This window comes from Athene cunicularia (assembly GCF_003259725.1).
Source record: "Athene cunicularia isolate RWA chromosome 1 unlocalized genomic scaffold, athCun1 chr1_part2, whole genome shotgun sequence".
NCBI classification, from domain to species: Eukaryota; Metazoa; Chordata; class Aves; order Strigiformes; family Strigidae; genus Athene; species Athene cunicularia.
The window spans coordinates 27,522,903-27,545,655 of NW_020799092.1; the positions used below are offsets into that span (position 1 = coordinate 27,522,903).

General features: G+C 40.8%; 1 protein-coding gene across 4 annotated transcripts in view; it reads right to left on the reverse strand.

The window, feature by feature from the left end:
* Positions 1-22,753, reverse strand: part of ARHGAP8 (Rho GTPase activating protein 8) — an 81,303-nt gene that overhangs the window by 47,916 nt on the left and 10,634 nt on the right. For all 4 annotated transcript variants that reach the window (XM_026867791.1, XM_026867787.1, XM_026867792.1 and 1 more), the window contains 2 exons: positions 11,876-11,987; positions 8,509-8,646 (listed from right to left, as the gene is read on the reverse strand). In XM_026867791.1, the coding sequence (XP_026723592.1) occupies positions 8,509-8,646; positions 11,876-11,912 (175 nt within the window). In that variant the 5' untranslated portion in view covers positions 11,913-11,987. The remainder of the gene's footprint in view (positions 1-8,508; positions 8,647-11,875; positions 11,988-22,753) is intronic.

Genomic DNA, 22,753 nt, shown 5'->3' on the forward strand with positions numbered 1-22,753 from the left:
TCAATTCCGGCCTAAAAGTCACAGCAAGTTTGTCCCGATTTGTTTGTGTGACAGTGACATCACTCAGCTGAAGCAGCACTTCTCCTTCAGTACTATCTACCATCCTGAAGGACTCTCTAGACAACAATCACATCCCCTCCCAGCTGGTATTTTACCGCTTGTAAACAAGTTAGATCTTCCATCTCTTCCCCAACCTAGCTTTTCTCTACCCTACCGCAATCTGAATGCATCCTTCCTAAACACAGCTGGGTAAGAGAGATAGTATCTAAACTGCAGATAAACATGACAGGCAGGACTTAAAAATATTTCTGTCTTTACTGAAAAACAAGATGAAGTATTAATGTAGCTGGACAGCTATAGCTGGGTTACCTCTGATGGCCACCCCACTCTCATTTCACAGAAGATCACTTCTGTCTTTTTTTATTTATACAACCAAAGAGCTTTTTGCTATTTGCTTTAACGACCTAACTCAGCTTGACTTTTGGCAAATACTTCAGTCCTGTAGCTCTGACTTCCAAATCGCAGCTTTCTCTGCTGGCTGGTTCCTTCTTCCAGCTCCTTTTTTGGCTGACCACTTATTTTTATTGCATTTCTCAAAGGTGTTTTTTCATCCCACAAGGCCTGGTGCCTATTCCCACATTAAAAATAAATTCTGACTCGTGTTAAACAAAGTGCTTGTGCACCACTGAAGGAAGAGCAGGCACAATAAAACAATGTACTCAGGTACGTCTGCAGATTGTTCTTTAACAGATCATAATTTTAATTCCTGAAGTTATTTTTAAGTGTCTTATCTGATATTCTCAGAGCACTTATAAAGGCATTATAATGTGACATGCATTCATATGAATGATGTTCTAAAATTAAATTAAAACATTAATAAAAGATTGTTCTCTAAATAATGACTTGTTTGTGAAAAAATAGCTGTGCTACTGTGCACTGTAGGATGTTTTTTTGTTAGAGACAATCACTTTTATGAGCAAAATAAATCCAAGAAAGGTTTCCAGTCAAATTACTAAATGAGTCACTAATTGTTACTGTTGGTCACATTCAACTGCTTGAATTAAAAGGCGGAAAAAAAAAAAAAATACCCAGCTTTATGAAAGACTGCAGATACACTTAGAACATAAAACACACATAATTGCTTGGTTTCAATAATGAAATTTTCTCAACTGAGGTAGAGAAACGTTTTCAAAATTAGCAGCAGAGCAGAGCACCTTGTTCTCCCACCCCGCAGTGCCACACAGGCAACAACCGCACACCAGAAAAGGCGACCGGTAACCTCAACTCCATTAAAAACTAAATACAGCAGTGCCAGCTTCCCATTAGTGACGACAGCTAATGAAAGGGAAGAGGCTGCTCGCTCTTCAGAGGCATCCATCAGGGTTTGAACAACATCGACTTTTAACGTGGCACATGAAGTGCTGGTGAAAAGAGAAGCAGCTTTCCTTGCCCCCTACCAGAAGGGCTGTGACCGAGCACCCTGGGAAATTCCCGTGGCATTTTCTACAGCATTTGCTTTTCAGTCCCACACAGTTTGAATCCCGTGACCTTGAGGATATAATTATTACCCAAACACGTGAAAGTGCAGTTTAAGGGTAAAGTGGGGAGGGATAGTCATCGGCACAGCCAAAGGAGGGTGTAATGGGAAGCACACTGATTATAAAATCAGCACAGAGTGCATTTTTATTCCGCAAAACCCGTATTTCCCTACTACTCGGACTTAAACTGAAAGATGCCTCGTTTCCTACAGGGGACAAAGCAAAGAAGTAGTGCAGTTATCAGCTTTCCTCCTTCACGTTTTGCTTTCAGGTCAAAAATCGAGCTTTGTTTTAACCTCCTTTATTTCCTAGGCTGTCACCACACACTTCCAGATGACAGCTGACAAGCTGTCCCACCCTCCCGGGAAAGCCTGCTCCTCCTGCACTGGTTTGGAGCTCCAGGAATTTTGAAGGCATTCCCAAAGACTGAGTGCTTGGGCACTCACACTCCTCCAGCCACCTGCCTACACTTTTTTTTAAAAAGTCACTGGCTCAGAGTTTGCCCTGGTGCCCAAAAAGCTCTGACAGACTCCCCAGGCCTGCAGTCACCGAGGCATTCCCAGGCAGCTGCAGGATTATGGGCTGTGCTGGCCCCGGAGCACGGCGACACCAGCCCCGTGAGGGCAGAGGGGTGTGGAGACCACGCTGGCCAGAATGAGATTTATGTCCTTTAAAATACAAACTATCTGCTGGGGTTTTATTTGCCTGGATTTCAGTGAAACAGATACGCATCGTACATTGCTTTTGATAGCGAGCTTAGCAGTGGAAAAAACTTACAGTAAAACACAGGGAAGGGTAAGTGGGAAAAGGGATTGTTCTACTTTTTAATTAAGGATTTGGATGGCACAGCACTTTCTGACTGCTTCTTGAAAATGAAAAAAGTTTTTTTTTTCTACTGATATGGCTCATTCCAATTTGCAAATGAGATCTTTTGAATGTCGTAATTTTAGCACGACTTTTTAAGAGCTTTTGTTCTGAAGATACTAAACATTACTACTTTATAAGTGAAAAGTGAAATATCATTTTACTTCACTGAAGCTTGTCATTATCCCATTACAGCAAAGTGACATCCTAAAGGCAACAGGAGTTCTGCCACTGGTTTCAATGGGAGTAGAAGCAGGGTCAAAATCCAGGGGACTTGCCACCACAGTGAAAACACTTGCTCATGTATTTGTTTCTTCCATAGAATTTAAGCTAGAGAAAACGAGCCCAAACCTCAATTACACTGTGTTAAATGGCAAGACAAACTTGCTTTCAAGCCTCCTACTGTCTACAACTCAGAGAAATATGGGGTCACAAAAATACCATCATGAATCCTCTGTGTTTTGCCTAGGCTGAGTAATGGACGGGAAATACAGCCACAAGTAATTCACCGTGGGTCTCTGCCCATCCACAGTGGCAAACTTCTTAACCAGTTAGGAAATACAGAGCCCAGATAACACAGCTGAGCAGGAGAAGCTCACACCTTCGGCTGCAGACACAGGAGTTATCTTTCTCCTGGCACTGATCACCTCGGATGATCACATTAATATCCATGACAATGGCTATTAGCCAGCTTAAAAATGAAGTATTAAAATATCCACTGTAATGTCTATCCTTTGGGACAGAGATTGGATCCACCAAGGAAATACGGAGAACGACACCAGCTCTAAGTTCCAAGAGTATACTTGTTTTGATTTCACAAAATTCCCTTTTTTTTTTTTTTTGCATTCATTCCTCTGGAGTCTACTCGTGTCCACCAGTTTATTTAGAAATCAGCTTTCTGTGAGAGGATTGCACCTGTGCTGCACCTGGCTCATTCTGGAAAATGCTACAATTGCAATTAAAATCAAGTACATGCTCAGGTGGTTTTTTAAACAGGAATGCCTAGAAGTGAATTTTCAGGAGATTTCCTACATCAGGAACCTTGTTCATTCCCCTCAGAAAGCCAAGATTCCCCAAAGATTCCTCCATGAGCAATTTTTCTTTTAAATTATGTCACGAAAAACACTTTGCACAGCACATTTTCTTCAGATCAGCTGAAAGCAAAAGGATAGCTTGCTTTTTGATGTAATTAATTATTTACATTTCATCTGTGCTCCTTTTAAAGTATGCAAAATAAGTTGAAACAAGGGTGAGTTAAATCCACTCCTGAAGCTAACCTCTCTAATATCAATACAGCTCTATGTGGCTGACTCTTTGGGCTAGAACAATGCTCTAATCGTAAAAGGGGCACTGAAAATCAACCTGCTTTCAGTGATGCAAAACTAAATATGTTGATAATTCACTGAAAGTGTAGAAGAAAATTTAAGGAAAGCAAAGAAACAGCAGCACAGCCAAGCAGAAAGGGAATATAATTTACATTTACTTGATAAAGGGGAAACAGTGCCAGGATTTTCTTTTTAATAAGGTATATTCAGGTGTAGAATGACTTGTGGTATATTGTCAAGACTCCCAAACATAAAGTTGAGTTCACGTGCCCATTTGAATTGGGCACTTCGAGCCATCATTTATTTTAGCAAGCTCTACTAAATGAGGTTTAAAGCAGACCCACTATATTTTCTCAGATTCAACAAGAAAGCACATCCATATATTTTGATATAATTAACTCAGTTTTATCTTCAAAAAAAAGACACTATAACTTACAGCCTGATGTTCAAAGCGAGGAATGCAGTAAAATAAGGATTTATTTCCTCTCACATCCTGAGAAGAAAATGGTTGAAGAAGCAAGAGGAGAAGTGGTGCAGAATTTGAAAAATCCAAGCTCAATCCCTGCGTAAAGAATTTGAACCCATGTTTCTATCACTCAGGCAAGCTGCCTGTTCTCTAGAGCAGGAAACACTTTTCGTTGAGATCAACCTTTATTTTGGAGCTGCTCTCAGAGCAATTGAGAGGAAAACATGACAACACCCGATTGGTTAGGATCTGCTTTGTAAGTGCAAAGCCCACATTAAACTCTGCTCTTGTGCTGCAAATAGGTTACGAACCAGGGCCCTCAGCTTCCTCCTTGAAAACTGTCAAAGGCTGAGGTCTTTCCAGCTGATTTGTTTTCCCCAAAAGGGTACCCATGAAATAATGTCAGAGGTATTGATTTCAGGAATACCCTTTCAGAAAAAAAACAAAACAAAACAAAAAACCACAACGTAAATCTTCTAAGAGAAAAAAAAAAAAAAAAAAAAAAAAAAAAAAAGAAGTCTTTAAACCCGGTTCTTTCCTGTGGCACTGCGGTTTACAGACCACAGATCTCTTCCTGAAGGTATTGCAAGAAGTAGCAAAGCTGTCACTGAGATGGACTGAAAATTATTACAACTTGTGTCTTGGGCTTATTAGGTAATTCAGTACAATTTCTCCTTACATGTTACAAAAACTAAATTACAACTTTACCTTTCACAGTCTGATCTATGAAATACTATTCCGATGAGTATCTAGCGCACTGGTTCAAAATCAGAAACGGGCGTGGGATCAACTGGATCTTAAAGAAAAATATGAACAGTCTCTACAAATACCCAGGCTGGATATCTGAAATCTTTAAATATAACCAGAAAAGCTGTAGGAGTCTCAGAAGGGAAATACAGATTTAAAACAATGATGGACTTTCATTCCATTAATGTTTTGTCTAGCACGTAAGAGGATGTCACTGTCAGTTAATGAAAACACAAGCATCAGAGACAGAGTCCTGCTAAATAAGCTCATATTCAAAAAATGATGCTGCAAAAAGTTGTCAGCAATCGTATCATGAAAGCAAACTATAGAAAATAAGGAAGCTTGACACATCGTATGTACTTCTGTGTCCCTTCCTTTTTGCCACAAAGAAAAATGGTCTTGAGGTTTTTTCTAGGCAACAGATTGAAATTTCTCCTTCAAAACAGAAATAAAAAGAACCATCATTGCAGCACTGTGCCATTTATATATGCTTAGAGTAGTCAGCTGCACACTGGTATTAGTGACATCAATCAGTCTGTAATTAATAAACAATTATTAAAGCTTACATCTTTTTAAAACGTCCCTTATTCTTATTCAATTAACTGTATTTTCACACTGTATGAATACAACTCGAAAAATCTCCTTTGCATACAGTCAAAGCTATTATTATGGAAAGCAGGTACGAGTCATTTGAATTTGTGAGAAGCAAGAAGGAATTTTAGTTGTGGGGTTTTTTTTTTAAATTAACTGTTGGAAACGAGATCACTAAGAGATGGATGAATTACTGCAAATATGTTCACCTAATTTTTTTTTCTTCAATCATTTCAAACAATACAGCTCATTGTCTTTCAGCCACAGAAATAAAACTGAAGGAAAAGCTTTCAGAATTCTTTAAAACAGTCATTCCAAACACTGAAATTATACTTTGTCTTATTCAAAGCCATTATTAATTATAAACTAGGTACAAATCATTTAAAAATTATGTGTTTCAAAAGGGAATGGCCTTTTCCAAGATGCAAAGGAGATATGAAGAGCTCACCCTCTCCTCATTGAATCTAAGCCCAGAAAACACTCAAACCTGACGCCGCTGGGGACAGGAAGGACTTGTTTTGCGGAGGTGAAGCATGTCCTTGGATCATAGTTCACCTTCCCCACGTTCTGCGGTCACACGCACACCCCTGCCCTCTCCTTTTCCCTGCCAGAGTCACAGGTGCTCTGAGGTGCAGACTGCCTCCCGCGGCACGGTTCCTGGCTTCTGCCTGACATTTACATTGTCCAGTAGACTTGCAAAACTCCATCACATATTTCTGACTGAAATGGCAGCTAAAGTCAGTCTTTTCTGAGCTTAAACAATGGCTAGGAGACTTTCTTCCCTACAAAAGACTGCAGGATAAAGCCATCAGAGATAATCCAACATTTCAGTCAAGATTCATCTTGTGATCACTGGGCTTTATTCCAAACAAACACTGATAAGGAGCAAGTCGTAGGATGAAACTATGGAAGCTACAGGTAGGTCTCCTCAAAATACACCGAGGCTTTCGCTCTACTGAAGTGAAGCCCATTCCCATTCTCTAACACAGGAGTAAGGCATCAGCTGAAGCCAGGGGGACTGCTTGGGAAAGGGCAGGCTGGTTATCATTCTGTCCCCACCACCTGTCCTCTGTTTCACCAGCAGTAAAGGCATGAATATTTTAAAGGAGCTGTTCCAGGATATTTCATCTTCTCATTTCAAAAATTTTCCCCTTTTTTGAGTCCCCCTACAATTTTAACTCTTCCAAGCCAAATGACAGAGCCCTTCTGAGACTACGAAAGTTATAGTTTTTGTTTGCCTTGGTAGTAAGCAAGCTTTTTTTTTTTTTTTTTTTTTTTCTTAATCAGACTGCCAACTTGTCCCCTTTTCCCCCAGTCTAGAGGGTTGGAGAAAAGGAGCTTTGTCTAAGCACAGACTCATTGCCCAGCAGCTCTGCCCACAGCTGCAGAAATCACAGTGGTTCTTCCAAGGACAATAAGCACCCAAGGACCTTTCCAAATTAACACCAGCTAAAACAGACAAATACCAAGTGCTTATGACTTCCAGGGCTGCTTTGAGTAAATGATGAATGAGGAGCAACACCACACACTTACTAAATAGTTGTGTATGATTAAATTTGAAAGAGATAATACAAGGCCCATCAAAATTTGATGTCGAGTATACTAGCAGGAGAAAAAAAAAAGTCTTGAAGATCTCTTTTAAAGTGCTATCATGTAGCGCTGCCTACTACAGCAGATGGAAGAGGTTCTTAGGTGGACGGTTATAGTGACTCTGGTGTCTCCAGTGTGTCTGTTAACACATCTATTTCACACTTTGTCAGTTTGATGTCGATGGTTTCATTAATAACTTTATATCTTGGCATTGCCCCCATCCCAAAGCTGGGGCTTAAGTGACAAACATCCTAGTGGGTTAGCAGGTAGTAGCTTCTGAATCATGGGAATGGGAATCTGTTATTCCCTTGTTTATATTTTTGAGTCTTACGTTGGGGGGGTTAGTTTTAAAGATGGTAGAAAATATCCTGTGTATATCTAGCTTCAAGAAGAGAAGTTACTGTGGGTAAAATTCTCCTCCCACTATAAGTCTGAAGACAAATTGCCACAGATTTCACTGCCCTAGACAATTGTACTTCACCAGAGGACTGGTTTTGCTGAAGTTGATATTCACCTGGATAACATCCTGCTCATGGCTCCAATTCAGGAAGGTACCCGAGTTTATAGTATTCCTGAAGAATCAGAATCTAGGCTCAGTAAAGTATGCAGTACAAAAAGTATGCACAATACAACACAATCTTAAGACTTCGTTAGGATGAGCAGTGTTAAATCCCACTATTTGTGTCTTATTGTACACACTTCTTCAGTTCAGGATTGTGATTACTAATATGATTTTAACAAGCACATTGATGCCAAAAATATACCAAAAGGAAAAAAAAATTGTAATTAATACTTTAAAGAGGTGTTTTTATGTCATAAATATACCTGCATGTCTTATACATTGCCAGAATGTTTTAAAAATAAGTAACTGCCAACATTAAATGACCCAATATTTAGCTAGGCTATGTACCCATGGCTCCTCTCCCTGTCACAACAGAAAGTCAGGTGATAAATGCAGTTAACATTTACTTCAACAGTTTCCTTTCTGCCTTTTGTTAGTTTTTATACAGCAACCTGTATCTCTTCAGTTGCACACCCCTTCCAAGGCAGACTAGAAAAATTATTATGTGTGGCTACACAACAATTCAGGTTATTCAGAAAACAAACCAGCTTATCACAAACAAAGTACAGATCTGTTACAGCCACAGTTAGGCCTCAGATTATAATATACTGCTATAGTTATATTTTAAAGCAAGATTAAGCTCAAACATTTGGCTCGTAATTCATCTGCAGAAAAGCACCGAGTTCACATATTACTATTCAGCTGCTTTTTAGGATGAAGGCTGAAAGCATCAACATTATTCCTATGCATCACCTTGAGGAGTACAGTGAGAAAAATGTGGTAAGGGATGTAGTAAGGTAAAAGCACAGCACCTTCCACACGTACCTGCTAACTGAATGATGCCGTGTCTCGCAACATCATAGTAGGGGTGATTGATATTTAGCTCAGGATCTTCAAGTGGTGGAGGCATAAATGTTTCTTCCTGTTCTGACTGCGTATTTTCCACTTCATCTTTCTGCAGTTCTAGAGGAGCAAGCAAGAATGCTTAAGTGCTAATGAACAGAGAAAAATTTTTGCCTCCGATACATTACTGAAGGGCTGGATTTTAGCTCAGTGTGACAAAAACACAGGCCTTTGTCACCATTTGTTGCAGTTTCAAATCGGTTCCTTGTTCTTTACCCTCCCTCACATGTGGGGAAAGCAACCTTTCAGGATCTCAAAGGTACCTCCACACCCTCCTTAAGATTAATATCTACTGCGATGCTCACAAAAACCTCGACAATGCCTGGACAGCTGGCATGCTGTGACCTTGCTATTCATTGGCTGCTGGTGTTGTCTCACCTACACTCCCACAAATCTGCTTGTTGTATCCATCTCCAGCTTCTTGCCTTTTATTTCAGGGTTGCCCAAATGGAGAAGTCAAAGTTTCAGTACGTGAACATGTGTGTTGACAGCTACTCCCCAGTCACACCCCGTGTGGAGGCTCTCTGGGAGCCGACCCACCACTTAGCATAAAGGTAGCAAACTGCAAACAAATCTCCATCTCGCCTCCCCCAGAATCCACCGTTTCCTTGAAATCCTTGAACCTGTGGAACTTGCACTAGGCAAGGCAGCCAAACGTCCACTCAGCGTGTAACTCCGGCTAGAGGCCAAGCAAAGGTGGAAAACTCTGCTCAAAGCCCAGTAAAACCAATGGGAATCCTTCCCCCAACTTCAGTGGAATCTGGACTAGATCCTAGAATTCAAATCTACTCGGCACTGAAATGACCAACACAAGGTCAATCGATCTTGTTCCAGCGTTTTCTGGGTTTGGGTTGGGTTGGGTTTTTTTCCAAGTTTTTTCCAAACGGTTGGAAGGTTCAAGAAGAGCTGATCCTAAGAACATATCCAAATGAACACAGATTCTGGGATAATTATGGTCACTAATGATTCTATGCTATTCAAATTAATGTTTTCTAGAAACTGACAGGAATAACATTGACACACTCACACACAAGTGGCTTAAGAGAAGGCACACATAAAGAGAAAAATTAATGTCCTGATAAGGTGCAGCACCCCCTGGACACCATCCATCTCTTTTTATCATGCAAGTTATAATAAGGTAGAATTAACAGTTTTACCTATAACATTATTAGTGTCGCTTTTTAAAGTGCTTCAAGAACATTTTGCCTCCTGATCATCTACATATTTCATATGCCCTGACCACCCCGCAAGACACACTAGGGCAGACAGAATATATTAAGTATTGATTTCAGCCAGATTTATGTGCCAGTAGCTAATAAGCGTTAGAGAAAAACTCTTACTAAATATTTCTGAATGCTTTCCACTCACAGTTTCTCAGTATCTTTCTGTCCTATAAACAAGCACATGAAAGCTTTATTGTCTCATTTTTAACTTGATTTGTACCAAAAATGCATTTCATGAGGATGAAAAATGCTACTAATGGCTGAGCTTCTCAAAGACAAAGAGGAGTCAGGAACACGTGTACTACTTTTACCTTACTTTATGTCTGAATTCACATTAAAGCCTCTTCAAAAAATAAATGGCGGAAAAAAAAGACACGTCTTTAGAAATACATCCTTAGAGTCCTCTTCACGCACACAAAAAGTTTAAATTATGATCTCAAAAATGTGTATTTTTCTGCCCTTTAAAAGTGGATCACACATAAAAAGCTACACTAACCTTAACTGGAAAAATGCTATTTCACAATAAAGAATATTTTTGTCTCAAAAGCTGGGAAGAATAATATAAACATAATGCAGACCATGAATTTCACAAATTTTTTTCTTTTTTAAAATATTATAAGTCATGTTAAAACTCAGAACAAGGAAAACACTATTTTGTTTATTGGTTTGTTTGGGTTTTTTTTTTCCACATCTGAGCACTGTAACCATCTCAAGTAACAAAAAGTTTTAAAAGGGAGAGAGAAGAAGAAAGAGAAAATGCTAGTCTGTGGGAACATGAAGCAGGAGCTGTAAACTATTTACATAATCCACTGAAATTTAACAGGCTTTATTAAAAGTGAAATGTATATTCAAGTTGAACACAAAAGAAACAACCAATATGTTGACTGCAGCCTTTGACACAGAGAGGCAGAGGCTAACTCCTTCCGTAAAAAAGTATTTTGTACTATGCGTAAAACCAGACAGGTTTCCAAAAAGCAGGGGGAAGGATTTGTAACAAAGGATAGATATCAAGCTATCAGGCTTTGAGATGTGCCAAAGCACTAGAAAAGCAAAGTAAATACATATGACCATCTGTACTGCACTTGTTCACAGGGACTAAGGAAGTCCCAGCAGTAATCATATCTACTGGAAAGCTAGTTAACCCTAAGTAGCATAATTCTCTGGACATTCTTTTATTTATTTATTTTTAACACGTGAATGAGAGGACTGGAGCTCAAAAGATGTTTTGTAATAAACACAAATAAAAAAGAAGATTCATTATTCCAAACTGAGGGATACCTCAGCTCCATTTTTCTCCTGGAAATGACAGAGGAGTTTATTGCCCTGCTCCATGAGCTGCAGCAGAGGATCATCTGTAACTATTCACGCTGTTACGGCTGTTTAACCCAGGCTGGGAGGCAACATGAGGGGCCTGATTCAGAGCCTGTCGAGGCTGAGAGGAAAATTGCTTCCAGTGGGTTTTGAAACAGGCCCTCGGAGTGAACAAGCTGCTCCTGGAAGTCAAGATGTGAGAAATCAGAGCTAAGGTGAGGGACAGGGAAACAGAGCCAGGGGCAATGAGTTGGGGAAGATCTGGAAGAGTCTTGCTCTGGGGCTCAGCCTGGCATTCTCAAAAACTTAAAGGAAAAAAAAACAAACCACAAACCACAACATAATGCTGATCTTTCAAAATGATGAGGCCCCTAATGTCATGTTCAGATTGCTCAGCTCCACTAACATCTTTGGAGATAACATGCAATCCAGCAATCTCCACGCTTTCAATACTTGTCTGCTTGGAGTAATGACTCCCATTTGTGCCACAATATGCGATGATGGTGATATTCCAATAGCCTAGAATTGCACTAGGAACATCTACCAATAATTCATAAAAACTGCATGTATTAAACTAACCTTCAACCCTAATGGTTTAATAGGATACACATCAGTACAGTGGCTGTAAGTCATACTGGATTGCTCCAAGGAGTATTACAAAATGTTGGTGAAGCCTCTCCCTTACCGAAGATGCTCTATTAAATCACCTGTAACTCTACACAGATGCCATTTGAAGTATAATAAAAATTATTTACCTATTTCAGCTAACTTCTCATAGTCAATCTCGGACATGTTTCCCCTTAGGAACAAGTCTATGTAGATCTCGCTAACTGATTCTTGAAGGATGAAATGCTCCTTGGGTCAACCCTACAAAAAGAAACAAAAGCTGTTATCACAATGTGGCATATTTTACCCACTAAACAGATATAAAAAGAAAAAAAGAAAAAAAAAAAAAAACACCCAACCCAAAAGTCCCAATTATTGTTAGGGAACCAGCTCATCGGCACTTGGCCACCATTTTCTGACCGCATACGGTACTATAAAAGTATTTTAAAACAGCTGTCCAAAAAAAAGGCAAGATACATATAACAACAAGACTTCCAACAAATTGATCTGTTTATTTCAGGGGGTTGTTCTTCAAAATAATTCCATATTACACATTTTTAATGATAGACATCAGAATCGCAGATTAATTCACTTCTGGAAACAACTTAAACCTTAAACTTTTTCTTAATTTTATTTCCCTAATGAAGAAGATATGTATATCCCCCACACCCTCACACCAAAGTCACTTGCTCCGTAGCAGTTTTAAGTTTTATTACAGGAAACATTCTACGCCTCACGTTTCACATGAAAAAACTTCATGAAAATTTCAAGTGAGCATTAACATATAAAAAACTGAAAAAACAGCGGTTCCTGTGCATAATCACTGCTTTTTGTCAAATGCTCTGTGGAGCGCTTTGTAAACAGAATACTAAGTAACACACCCAAAGTGAGCATCAGGAGAGAAGAATACAATTTAGAAGATGTGTTTCCCCAAGCAGCTGCTCCAAAAAGCAAAATAAGTACTTTCCTTAAATTAAAAATCCAGACTCCGGTGTGGAGGTAAGAAAGAAATTGAGCTTTTATGATGCTCCTTTTAATTTAAAACCCCTGTTTTATACCAGTTTGGTTTCACCTAAACATGTTAAATAAAAAGAAAACGGGTAAATTCACGGCTTGTTTTTTTGACAAAAGGCATCCGCAAGCATCACCCTCTCCTCTGCCAAGAGGTTAGATTTTGTATTGCTCCTTCAAAGCACTGAAACTGGGAAATTATTTTGGCCCAAACAAAGACCAGTTTGCCTGCTTGCTGCTGCCCACTGTGCACAGCTCAAAGTTTAAGGAGGTTTATTCCAGACCCCCAGTTCTGAAAGCTAGATACCATCCTTGGGGTTTTTTTAAACCAGAGGAAGGATACGGAAGTACATAAGGATATAAGAAGTTTTTCAGAAATAAAATGCACATCAACAAAGTGATTAAATGTCTGTTTAATTATAAGCACATGTTTACCTATTTTCCTGAGGAGGGGTTAGTCATGGGAGCGACCACAGGTAACCTGTGAACCAGAGCCAGGCTCTAACAAGCCAAGTCTGGCCTTTGGGTTTTGGTTTATGCAGGGCAAAACACATTTGCATCCTGGTATATGACTCCCAAGTACTACAGTAAAACAAGTACCTGCTAGCCAACATCATACTTAAAAGAGCTTCTGATGGCTAATCAAGATTTTCCATAAATTTTCACTACATTTCACAGATTTGATACTAATATAACAGTAATTATCACCAAAGGCAACCATGCATTTCCGTAACTTGCTGCACGGCAGGTAAAATATAAACATGGTTCTACCACTTCGAAGATTTTCAAACACTTACCAACTATTTTATAACAATCTTATTTGTTTCTCGTTGAAAATAATTATCTCTGTTGACAGGAAACTCTCAGTTTAAAAGCACATACACAGGAAAAAAAAATCCCATTAAGTTCAAAAGAGAAAATTACGCAATTTCTCACTGAGCAACAATTTCCTTTAAAAAATGAAAGCAAGTCTGGGACAGATATATTTCTCTTCGTGTCAATTTTAACACATGGTATTCAAATGATAATTCCATTGTTGGTTTTAAATTATGATGCAAAAAACCCCCACCCAAACTTAGTGATTGATATTCCAACCAGTAATTAATTTGGTATTATTCTGAGTGGTATTTAGACATTTCTAAAATTAACAATTAGCAACAAGTGTGATAATGCTTTTTTTTTTTTTTTTTAGAAACTGATTTGTGGCAGGTATTGTAGACGATTTAGTAACTGATGTATTTTACTCAGAAGTACTTGGCATATTATCTGATCATGTGTACCTCTGACGGTCTGGTGTAAACGGTACGTAAGTATCTACTTTGAATAAACAAAATTTAAAAGTGTTTTTTGAAGCAAAGTGTAGTTGCAAAAAAATGAAAGCTGACTTTTTCTATCTTATCTGAACAATTTCCTCATGGTATTTTTTTCCTAAACGAAATGTTCACATTTTGTAGGGAAGTAATGATACTGAGAAGTTTTCAAGGGGCTCCAAATTCAACCCACACCTCACAATTGTATTCACTCCTCCGCCTCCAACTCCGAGTATTTCGAGCAGGCCTTTCTGCTTTGCTCAAGCTGGAACTTGACCACAATAAGCTCTTTATGACTTATTTTCTGTTACGTTTTTCAATTTAGTTTTCATAGACTACCACCTGCATTCAGCCAAACTTCCAGAACAAAGAAAGGCAATGTTCAATATATCTGATCTTCACAGACTTCATCCCAAACAAATATTTCCCAAAGCTCTTATAAGGAAATGGGGCTCTGCTTTCCTTCTAAAGTACCTATTTACAACAGGCCTTTCCATCCTATTGAATTCTAACCATAAATCATAAATAAAATCATAAGTCATAAAAACGAGGCTATATCTTTGACACTAGAATGCTTTTCAGATGACGTGAGTAATGAAACTCTCAATGAATTGATGGAACAGAGAAAAAAGCTCTCTCTTTGAACCCCCGCTTGAATTTAAAAAAAAAAAAAAGATACAATCCTGCTGCATAGCATGGAACAAAAAACAATTTCTCCTTGATGCTAATTGCTAGAAGTAGTGACTCAATCTAAAGAGGACAGATTTAAATCTCTCCCCAAACCTGTCAGAAAACATCTGGCTCTTGAACAGCAAAGTTACAGTACAAGGGAGAGCAACTACGATAGTGTTAAAACCTTTGCAAACATTTAACACAAAGTTACTAGGAAGCTAGAAATAATTTAGATAGAATCAAAGAATAAGGGAAATGGGGAAGAAACCATCTGCCTGGTTTTCAGCTTACTGTTCCCTTGGGGCAGCAATTAGAAAGTTTCCAGTTACAAGACAAATTTACTGTAGCACCCTCGGAAATTGATTTCCCGTTGACCACAGCATTCTCTGTTCCTAGGAGATAACATAATCTCCTTAATAGCATTCCACGCTACGTAGCACTGTTTCTAGTAAACTGTCAGATTTAGTGCCTTCCCCCACCTCAGCCCACCGAAAAGGCAGTAAAAAAAAAAAAAAAAAACTACAAGCCTTTTATTAATAATAGAAATTTGGAAGTATTTTATAAAACACCACATCCTATATCCCTCCACAGGCAAGGTTATTACTTACTGACATCCCTAAAAGAGCATTACTTTATCGAAAATGAAGGCAGTCACGCATGCAGAACTGCTTGATAATGAACTTGCATCTCCGGATAGCCCAAACAAAGGCGAGGGATTGCTCCCAACATTTGTCAAGGCGCAGATGTCTTTGATGCCTATTCTCTTTGTTCACTCAGCTGTCAGATATAGTCTTCTTCAAATTTAAATACTGTGGTTTCTGTTCTTTTTTTTTTTTTTACTTCTTTCTCCCCCTGATGTTCTTGCCTTCCACTGATACTCTTTGTTACTTTTAAAAGGTGTGACACAGCTCACCGTGTAACATCAGTCTGCAATTTACATTTTGATAGGGTGAGAATTCTGTGTAAATCCAGTATTTGCTAAGGGGTATCGTCTACCAAACCAGGTAAAGTGGTTTCAGAAGATTTTATTATTATTTATAATACCACAGGAACTTTGCTATGGAGTTTATCAACACAGCAACACGTGAGCAGAGTGCATAACGCACTCGTGAAAAGCGTACTCAAAACATCCTCCTTTTCTTCCTGTCTGCACTAAATAGTACTTCTCCTCAGTGTCCTTCCTACACAATGTCTACCAAAACCAGTGTCCATGTTCAGCATTAGCAGTTGGGTACGGGTATCTGACATCATTTATTTCCGTATCCTTCACTGACCTACCATTCTGTGTCAGCAATGCCCTGGTGAGAATCAGCCAGGCCGCGCACGGCGAGCAGACCCCAGGCTGCCAGCGAGAGCACGCAGGCCTGCAGGTCTTCTTTTAAGGACTGATTTGGGGCTGGTTGAGCTAATGTCAAAAGCCTGTCTTGCTACTCAGAGGGCCTGTCACAACCTAGAACACTTTTCACGGCAGAATAACGAAACATTTCCCGCACGCACCGTATGGATTAGCTTTTTAAAAGTTCAACAGCAAAGCAGCTGCACAGCCACGAAGCCATGAGAGCGGTACAGCTGATGGCAGCTCCCCTTCACCACCCACCACCTCCCCACAGCCTCTTCCTCCTGCAAGCTGCCCGTCCCAGATCCCAGATTGCTGCTGCAGCAGCACCAATGCCCAGCCAACCATTCCTTGTTCTTCCAGCTTCTGCTGCCTGTTTGCTGTGAAATGCTGTGAGGGTCAGCTACCCGAGGGTATGGAGTACATACTCGCTCAAAATAACAGTATTTTTTAACGACAGTGTTGAGATCTGCATCAAAGGTGAAAATATGGAAAACCCTTTCTTCTTTGCAGTTTCAACAAATTATCATACCATAGAACCTCCAAAGTTTTACTTGGCAGCATAAAGTGGGTTTGATTTTGGCTTGTTTTTAAACCAATCAATGCCAAACTAACCCTTCTCAGCTACCTTTTTTCCTCTCTCCCCCTCTGTTCTCTCTTGCTTCTCGTTCTGTCAGGCCACTGCTTATGCTCTGGGTGTGTAACCCAGCTGATAGCAGAGGTTTGCACGCAGGACCCAGACCCCCCTACACAGCTCTATGCACGCGGTGTTGTATGGCCCCGAGGAAAATAAAAAACAAAACCAGCACTTTTCCTGTGAGAGCTGGTGCCTCCCTTGCCTTCCCAGCATCACGAGCACGGGCAATGCCCCGCTGCCACTGCACCCTGCGAGGCTGCAGGCAATGATCTTATATATTAGAAGGGAAGGGGTCTGAGCCCTGGGCTGGGCACTGGGGAGGCCGCCCCTCGCTGAGGGCGTTCAGTTTTGGGCCCCTCACCCCAAAAAGGCCATTGAATGACTCGAGCGTGGCCAGAGAAGGGCAACGGAGCTGGGGCAGGGTCTGGAGCACAGGTCTGCTGGGGAGCGGCTGGGGGAACTGGGGGGGTTCAGTCTGGAGCAGAGGAGGCTGAGGGGAGACCTCCTGGCCCTCGGCAACTCCCTGCCAGGAGGGGGCAGAGAGGGGGGATGAGTCTCTGGAGCCAAGGCCCCAGCGCCAGGCCCCGAGGGAATGGCCTCAAGCTGCCCAGGGCAGGGTCAGGCTGGCTCTGAGGAAGGATTTCTGTGCAGAAGGGGCTGTTGGGCGTTGGAATGGGCTGCCCAGGGCAGGGGGGAGTCCCCGGGATCCCTGGGGGGGTTGAAGAGTCGGGCTGAGCCAGCGCTGAGGGATCTGGGGGAGTTGGGCTGGAGGAGCTGCAAGGGCTTTTCCAACCTTGATGATGCTGGGATTCTGTATGGAGGAGATGTGGTACAGCCCTGCTTGCCAGCACCAAGGGATGAAGGAAGAGGGAGCCTACACCCTACAGCCACGCTCTCTGGTGTATCTGACAGCAGCTTGCAACTGAAACATATATAGCGTCCTAAAGTCAGGCCTATGCTCTGCGATAGAGATGAGCACTTGTGTGACTGACTGTAGCTGACACCTGACTAGCTACCAGGCTAAGCAGTTCAGAAATGACAAGGATGGAAGCAAAGAGACAGAAGGATGAAACCATTCTTAAAATAAAGGGGGTCTCCTGCTTGCTGCAACCCCTCCTCCTGCCACGCCGAGGGCCGGTACAGAGCCACCCCCGGGCTGGAGTGCCCAGCTCAGGGAGGCTGCCAGGCGCTGGGCGGCTGCACCTCCGGGTCTGCACGGGACTGAAATACCCTTTTCAACATGAAAACACCGGAAAGCCTCGAAAAGTCAATATTCCAGTGTTACTTCCACGCATCAAACAGCCTTGATTTTATTAAATTTTCCATTTGGGCTCTCATCCCAAATTAATTTTGCTACTTAAAGAAGTTCCACTGATTTTGGTGCAGCAAAGATAAAATTACACAAAACCCTAGAAGCAGCCACATTCCTCTGCAACTTCAAAACATTTTTAACCAAACTTTCCACGAAAAGTTCATTTTCAAAGGAAAAAGTAATCGAGCAAACCGAAAAAAAGAAAAAAGAATTTGAAGGACGACGGTACACAAATTGGTAAATTATTGTTTACAATTAGAAAATTATTATTTTGAAAATTTCAATGCAATTTTACAGAAGGTTATCCAACTACATAGGGATATTTGAATCAACTTTAAAAGCATAATCACTATACTTAATTGCATACATTGATTTCCATATCACTTAAGACAGAAATTTCTAATATTTTGCTTTCAATTTCAGCATGACATATTCATGCTAAAATCATCAGCATTTGCCTTGTGCATAAATATTAACATAGTTTGGGTTCTTACATGTTGAGTTGACACCTCTGTTCTTTCAGAATTAACAAAAACAGTAGAGAATTTATAATGGCTCAAACCACCCATCTCCCTATAAAATAACACCGTGCTGTAGCATCAGTACTCTGTCCAGAAATAACGTAAGAACTGATCTGGTTTTAAGGCCGAGATAAAAATATGATGTTAAAATGGAAAAGTAAAAATTAAAATTAAATGCATATGGCCTCAAAAAGAATCCAAACAAAGACTTCATCCTTTCTATATCACATTAGTTTGGGAGATTTCGAGTTGCTTTTCATATAACGACCAGAGAAGGAGCACACACAAAGGTTAATTCCTGCAATGGATTGAGACACAGCCTTGAAAATCAGAAAGAAAGGAAGACAGTCTTCCTGTCACGAGTCTCCGTGCTCTATCATACCAAGTTACACACTGATCAAACAGCACTTATTTCTCTGAAAGCAATTTTCTACTAGGCTCATCCATTCAGCTCTTGGAAAACAGGAGAACAGCATTTACTTGGTGATGGTATAGATTGTCCTAAACTTGGAAGGAAGCCCAAGTCCATGCAGCTGGGTTGGGGTTTTCTTCAGTATTTACTCCTGGATAAATACTTACAGCGTTATTCTTTAACTACCTGACCCCCCAGACAGCTGAACTGCTTGCTTGCTTTGGTGTTTTGAAGCCACAGGGAAACGTGGCTTTGCTCCTCGGAGCACATCTGCCCTGGAAATCTGAACCATGAAAAAATAACTCTCCACGAAGAGCCACCCGGTGCCATGAGGAAACCCTGGCTGGTGTCTCACCCTGGCAGCGCTGTTCTCGTGGCTAGCGTGCAATGGGTATTTGGCCCCTCTGCGGGCCTCCCCCCCCACAGCACAGGGCCCCCCTACAGAGCCTGCACCCCAAACCCTACTTCCCTACACCCAGGCGTTACTGCTCTTAGGTCCGGGGAGTCTGGTTTTGATGCCAGTTTTTGCTGGCAACTCACCCTTGGCTTTTTGTGCTTTCACTCTTTTAACACTCCCACTTCAAGATGGGATGGGATAATCCTCTTTTCTGTTCAGCCACACGCCAACTCACTGGTAAAGCTGCTCCTCGCCAGCAGTGTGAAGGAGGGGGAGTCGGGGACCTGCTATTTGCAGTTCCCTCCATCGCTGTGTTTTTAGTCACACTTCTTTGTGCCCATTCAAGCGGCTCTGCACTCCCCCTTTAATTTAACTCCTCTCTCTTTGTTTTCCTGTCTTCCCATCCACCAAGTGCTTCCTTTCCCCTTCTTTCTGTCTGGCCTTCCCCTTTGTCCATCTCTTTGTTTTTGTTTCCACCACAATTCTCTTGTTTTCCATCTTGTCTTTCTTTAGTCCACTACATTTCCTACTGCTACTCTGATAATTGTTAGAACAGAATTCTGTCTGAAACTTGCAGGCAGATCTTCCTTTATTTGTACGACTTCCTAAATTATTAAGGCTTAAGAATTCATCCCACTATACTTTTTCTGCTTAAAACTGTTAATGACAAAACCTGACTGAATGAGTAAATTTGGATGAGTATTTGTGTTCCTTTAGTAGTTACAATTATCCTGGCAACTAAAGCTGCAATTTTCAAAGCAACGGTTTTCATTTCTGATATAGTGTTTGTTGAAGCTTGATGGCTCAATAACCTGGTACGCAAACAACTTCCATCGCTGAGTTATCAGTGTGAATACAGAGCATGTTCACCACATGGATGTATAGCAGCAAAGATAGGAAAGACCAGAAAGAGTAAGCAGAGTAAGCACTTTTATCAAAGAAGATAAATGTAATTTTGAAGCATCCTCTTAAAACCCGTTGGTTTGAACCTTGTTTAGAATTTTTGTTTAGAACAAAAATACATCAACGGTGAAGGGAGGGGAGGAGGTGCCTGCCTGCTCTATTGTACTTGTTCTGAAGATAAATCAGACTTCAGTTTCCAATGACATCAACTAGGTAATTGTTAACCAGTACTGCATTCATTTAAGGCAAACATCCACTGTATATAAAACAGATAAAGCAACATTTGCTGCATTGTGCAAGAAAGTGAATTCTCAGCAGGGTGGATGGTAAACACTCTGTAGCACACTCCTGAAGTGAGAAGTTGAGTTTTTGTTGGACAAAATTATTTCTTCTCTCAGAGAGAGCCTTGAGGGAGAACAATGTAACCATTAGGATAGGGTTTTTTACACATACACATGTGTTTGTATATAAGAAAATTTAGAATATCATTATCTAAAACAGTAGAGATGCTAGAGTGGGGAAAAGATACAAAAGTACAGGGTTAGGCCTCGGGCAGCACAATCACACGCTTCCTGCCGCAGGGGCTGTGCTGCGGTTTGGGACACCCTGGGCCACGAACCACCCCCGTGGATGCATAAACCCAACTCTGTCCACTCCCGCCTGTCCTCCGAGAGCTGTCTCTGGACCGCAGGCTGCCACCAGCCCTCACTCACCTAATAAAACATTTTCCCACAGTTATATACGATGTCCAACCTCAAAGTATAGTGCAGCTTGCCTGCCTCTGTTCCTGCGTGGGATCACCCCTGATGCAGGACTGGAGCAGGCAGGTAAGCACCGAGCAGGTTATGCTTGGAACCTACAAGTTCTACTCGACTGCCCATCACTAGTTTTCCTCCTCTGCTGGGAAACCAGTGATGCATTGCCATTTCATTGACCATGAAATCTGTAGGCCTGGTCTCTTCCCCCTGCCCTGCCATCCCTTCTCTACTGGAAGGAGTCAAAAATCTATTTATGGGAAGAATTAAGCATGTCAGAGTGAAATAAAACTTGTTTCCCTACTGCATATAAATATCTGCATGTATCAGTCATTCCCAGTTCTGAAAGCACTGAAGTAAAGGGATTATTTCTACCCATTACTAGCAAAGAGGTTTTGGAAATCATCTTTTGTTGTCTGAAACAGCGCAGCTATTTTCTTATCACATCCACTCGTTCATCTGGCACAGTGCAACCACATGGAAAAAAAAAAAGTGCCTAATGTATAACCAATTAACACAAAGCCATGTATGCTTGCTGTATCATTAGGACAAAATTATCTGAACATGGATAAGTGGCTGCAATATTACACACTACACCACCGTTTTTTGATTCAGTGTAAATGTTTATTGACTAAACAAAGATTACTATAATGTAATCATAATAAACATTAATGATCAGTCATCTATGGAACTTGCTCTCTAAATTAATATACCGTGATACACACTAATGTGGCAGAATGATGTTGGGCTGAACTCATGTTTAACTAGCGCTTCCGTCTCAAGAGATTACACACTTTCAGTTGCAGACAAGTATATTTTTAAGACTGTGTTTTCTTTAATTAAATTAATCTGACAAGTTACTGGACAAAGGGTTGGTGTGTTATGATAAAAAGGGTTTTTTTAATTGCCTAATTATACACTGGGGATTCCTCTGGCTGGAATAAATTAGGGCTTTTAAAATAAATTAATATTCTTCCTATATTTATGCAACACAGGCCAACGTCTCCAGTTCTTGTCAACATGTAGCAATACCCAGGCTTAGCGCCACCCCTCCCACCTCCGAGTGCACCAAAGGAAATAGTACAGGAGGTGAGTTCCAGGAGGCATTTTATACACATAGCCCAGGTTTAGTTATAAACCCCAAGTCAACATCAAGTTAAATGAAGGTAACAGTACCTATCATTCCACTGTTTCTCTATCTGCACTGGATTATTTCTGAATTGGTGCACTGAAGACCCGGATAGTTGTTAGTTTGCCCGACACAATTACTTCTCCATTAATTCACAAGTATTAAGATTAAACATTTTCTGTCTGGCCAGTTTGTAATTTACCATAATACACTGTGCAAGCCTCGTAGCGTTTTACTGCAAGAGTTCAACCCACCATGTCCCTGAAACTGCCAAAGCAGTCTAGAAGTGTTTCAGATGAGAACTGTCACTGATCTGCTCATGCCAAGGGGCTCAGGAGGGCCCAAAATGGTTCACGTGTTTGATACCAGCAATAGAATCAAGCAGCAACAACCTTCACTTCAAATCTAACCTCGAACACAGCTTCCGTCCTGTTGTGGTTTATCCCCAGGCAGCAAGGAAGCACCACACAGGTGCTCACTGCTCCCCCCTCCCAGTGGGATGGGGAGAAGAATCAAAACTGAAGTAGAAATCGTGGGTTGAGATAAGAACAGTTTAATAACTAAAATCAAATGTAATAATAGTAGTAATGAAAAGGAACGTAACAAAAAGAAAGAAGGCGCAGGAAAAGCCG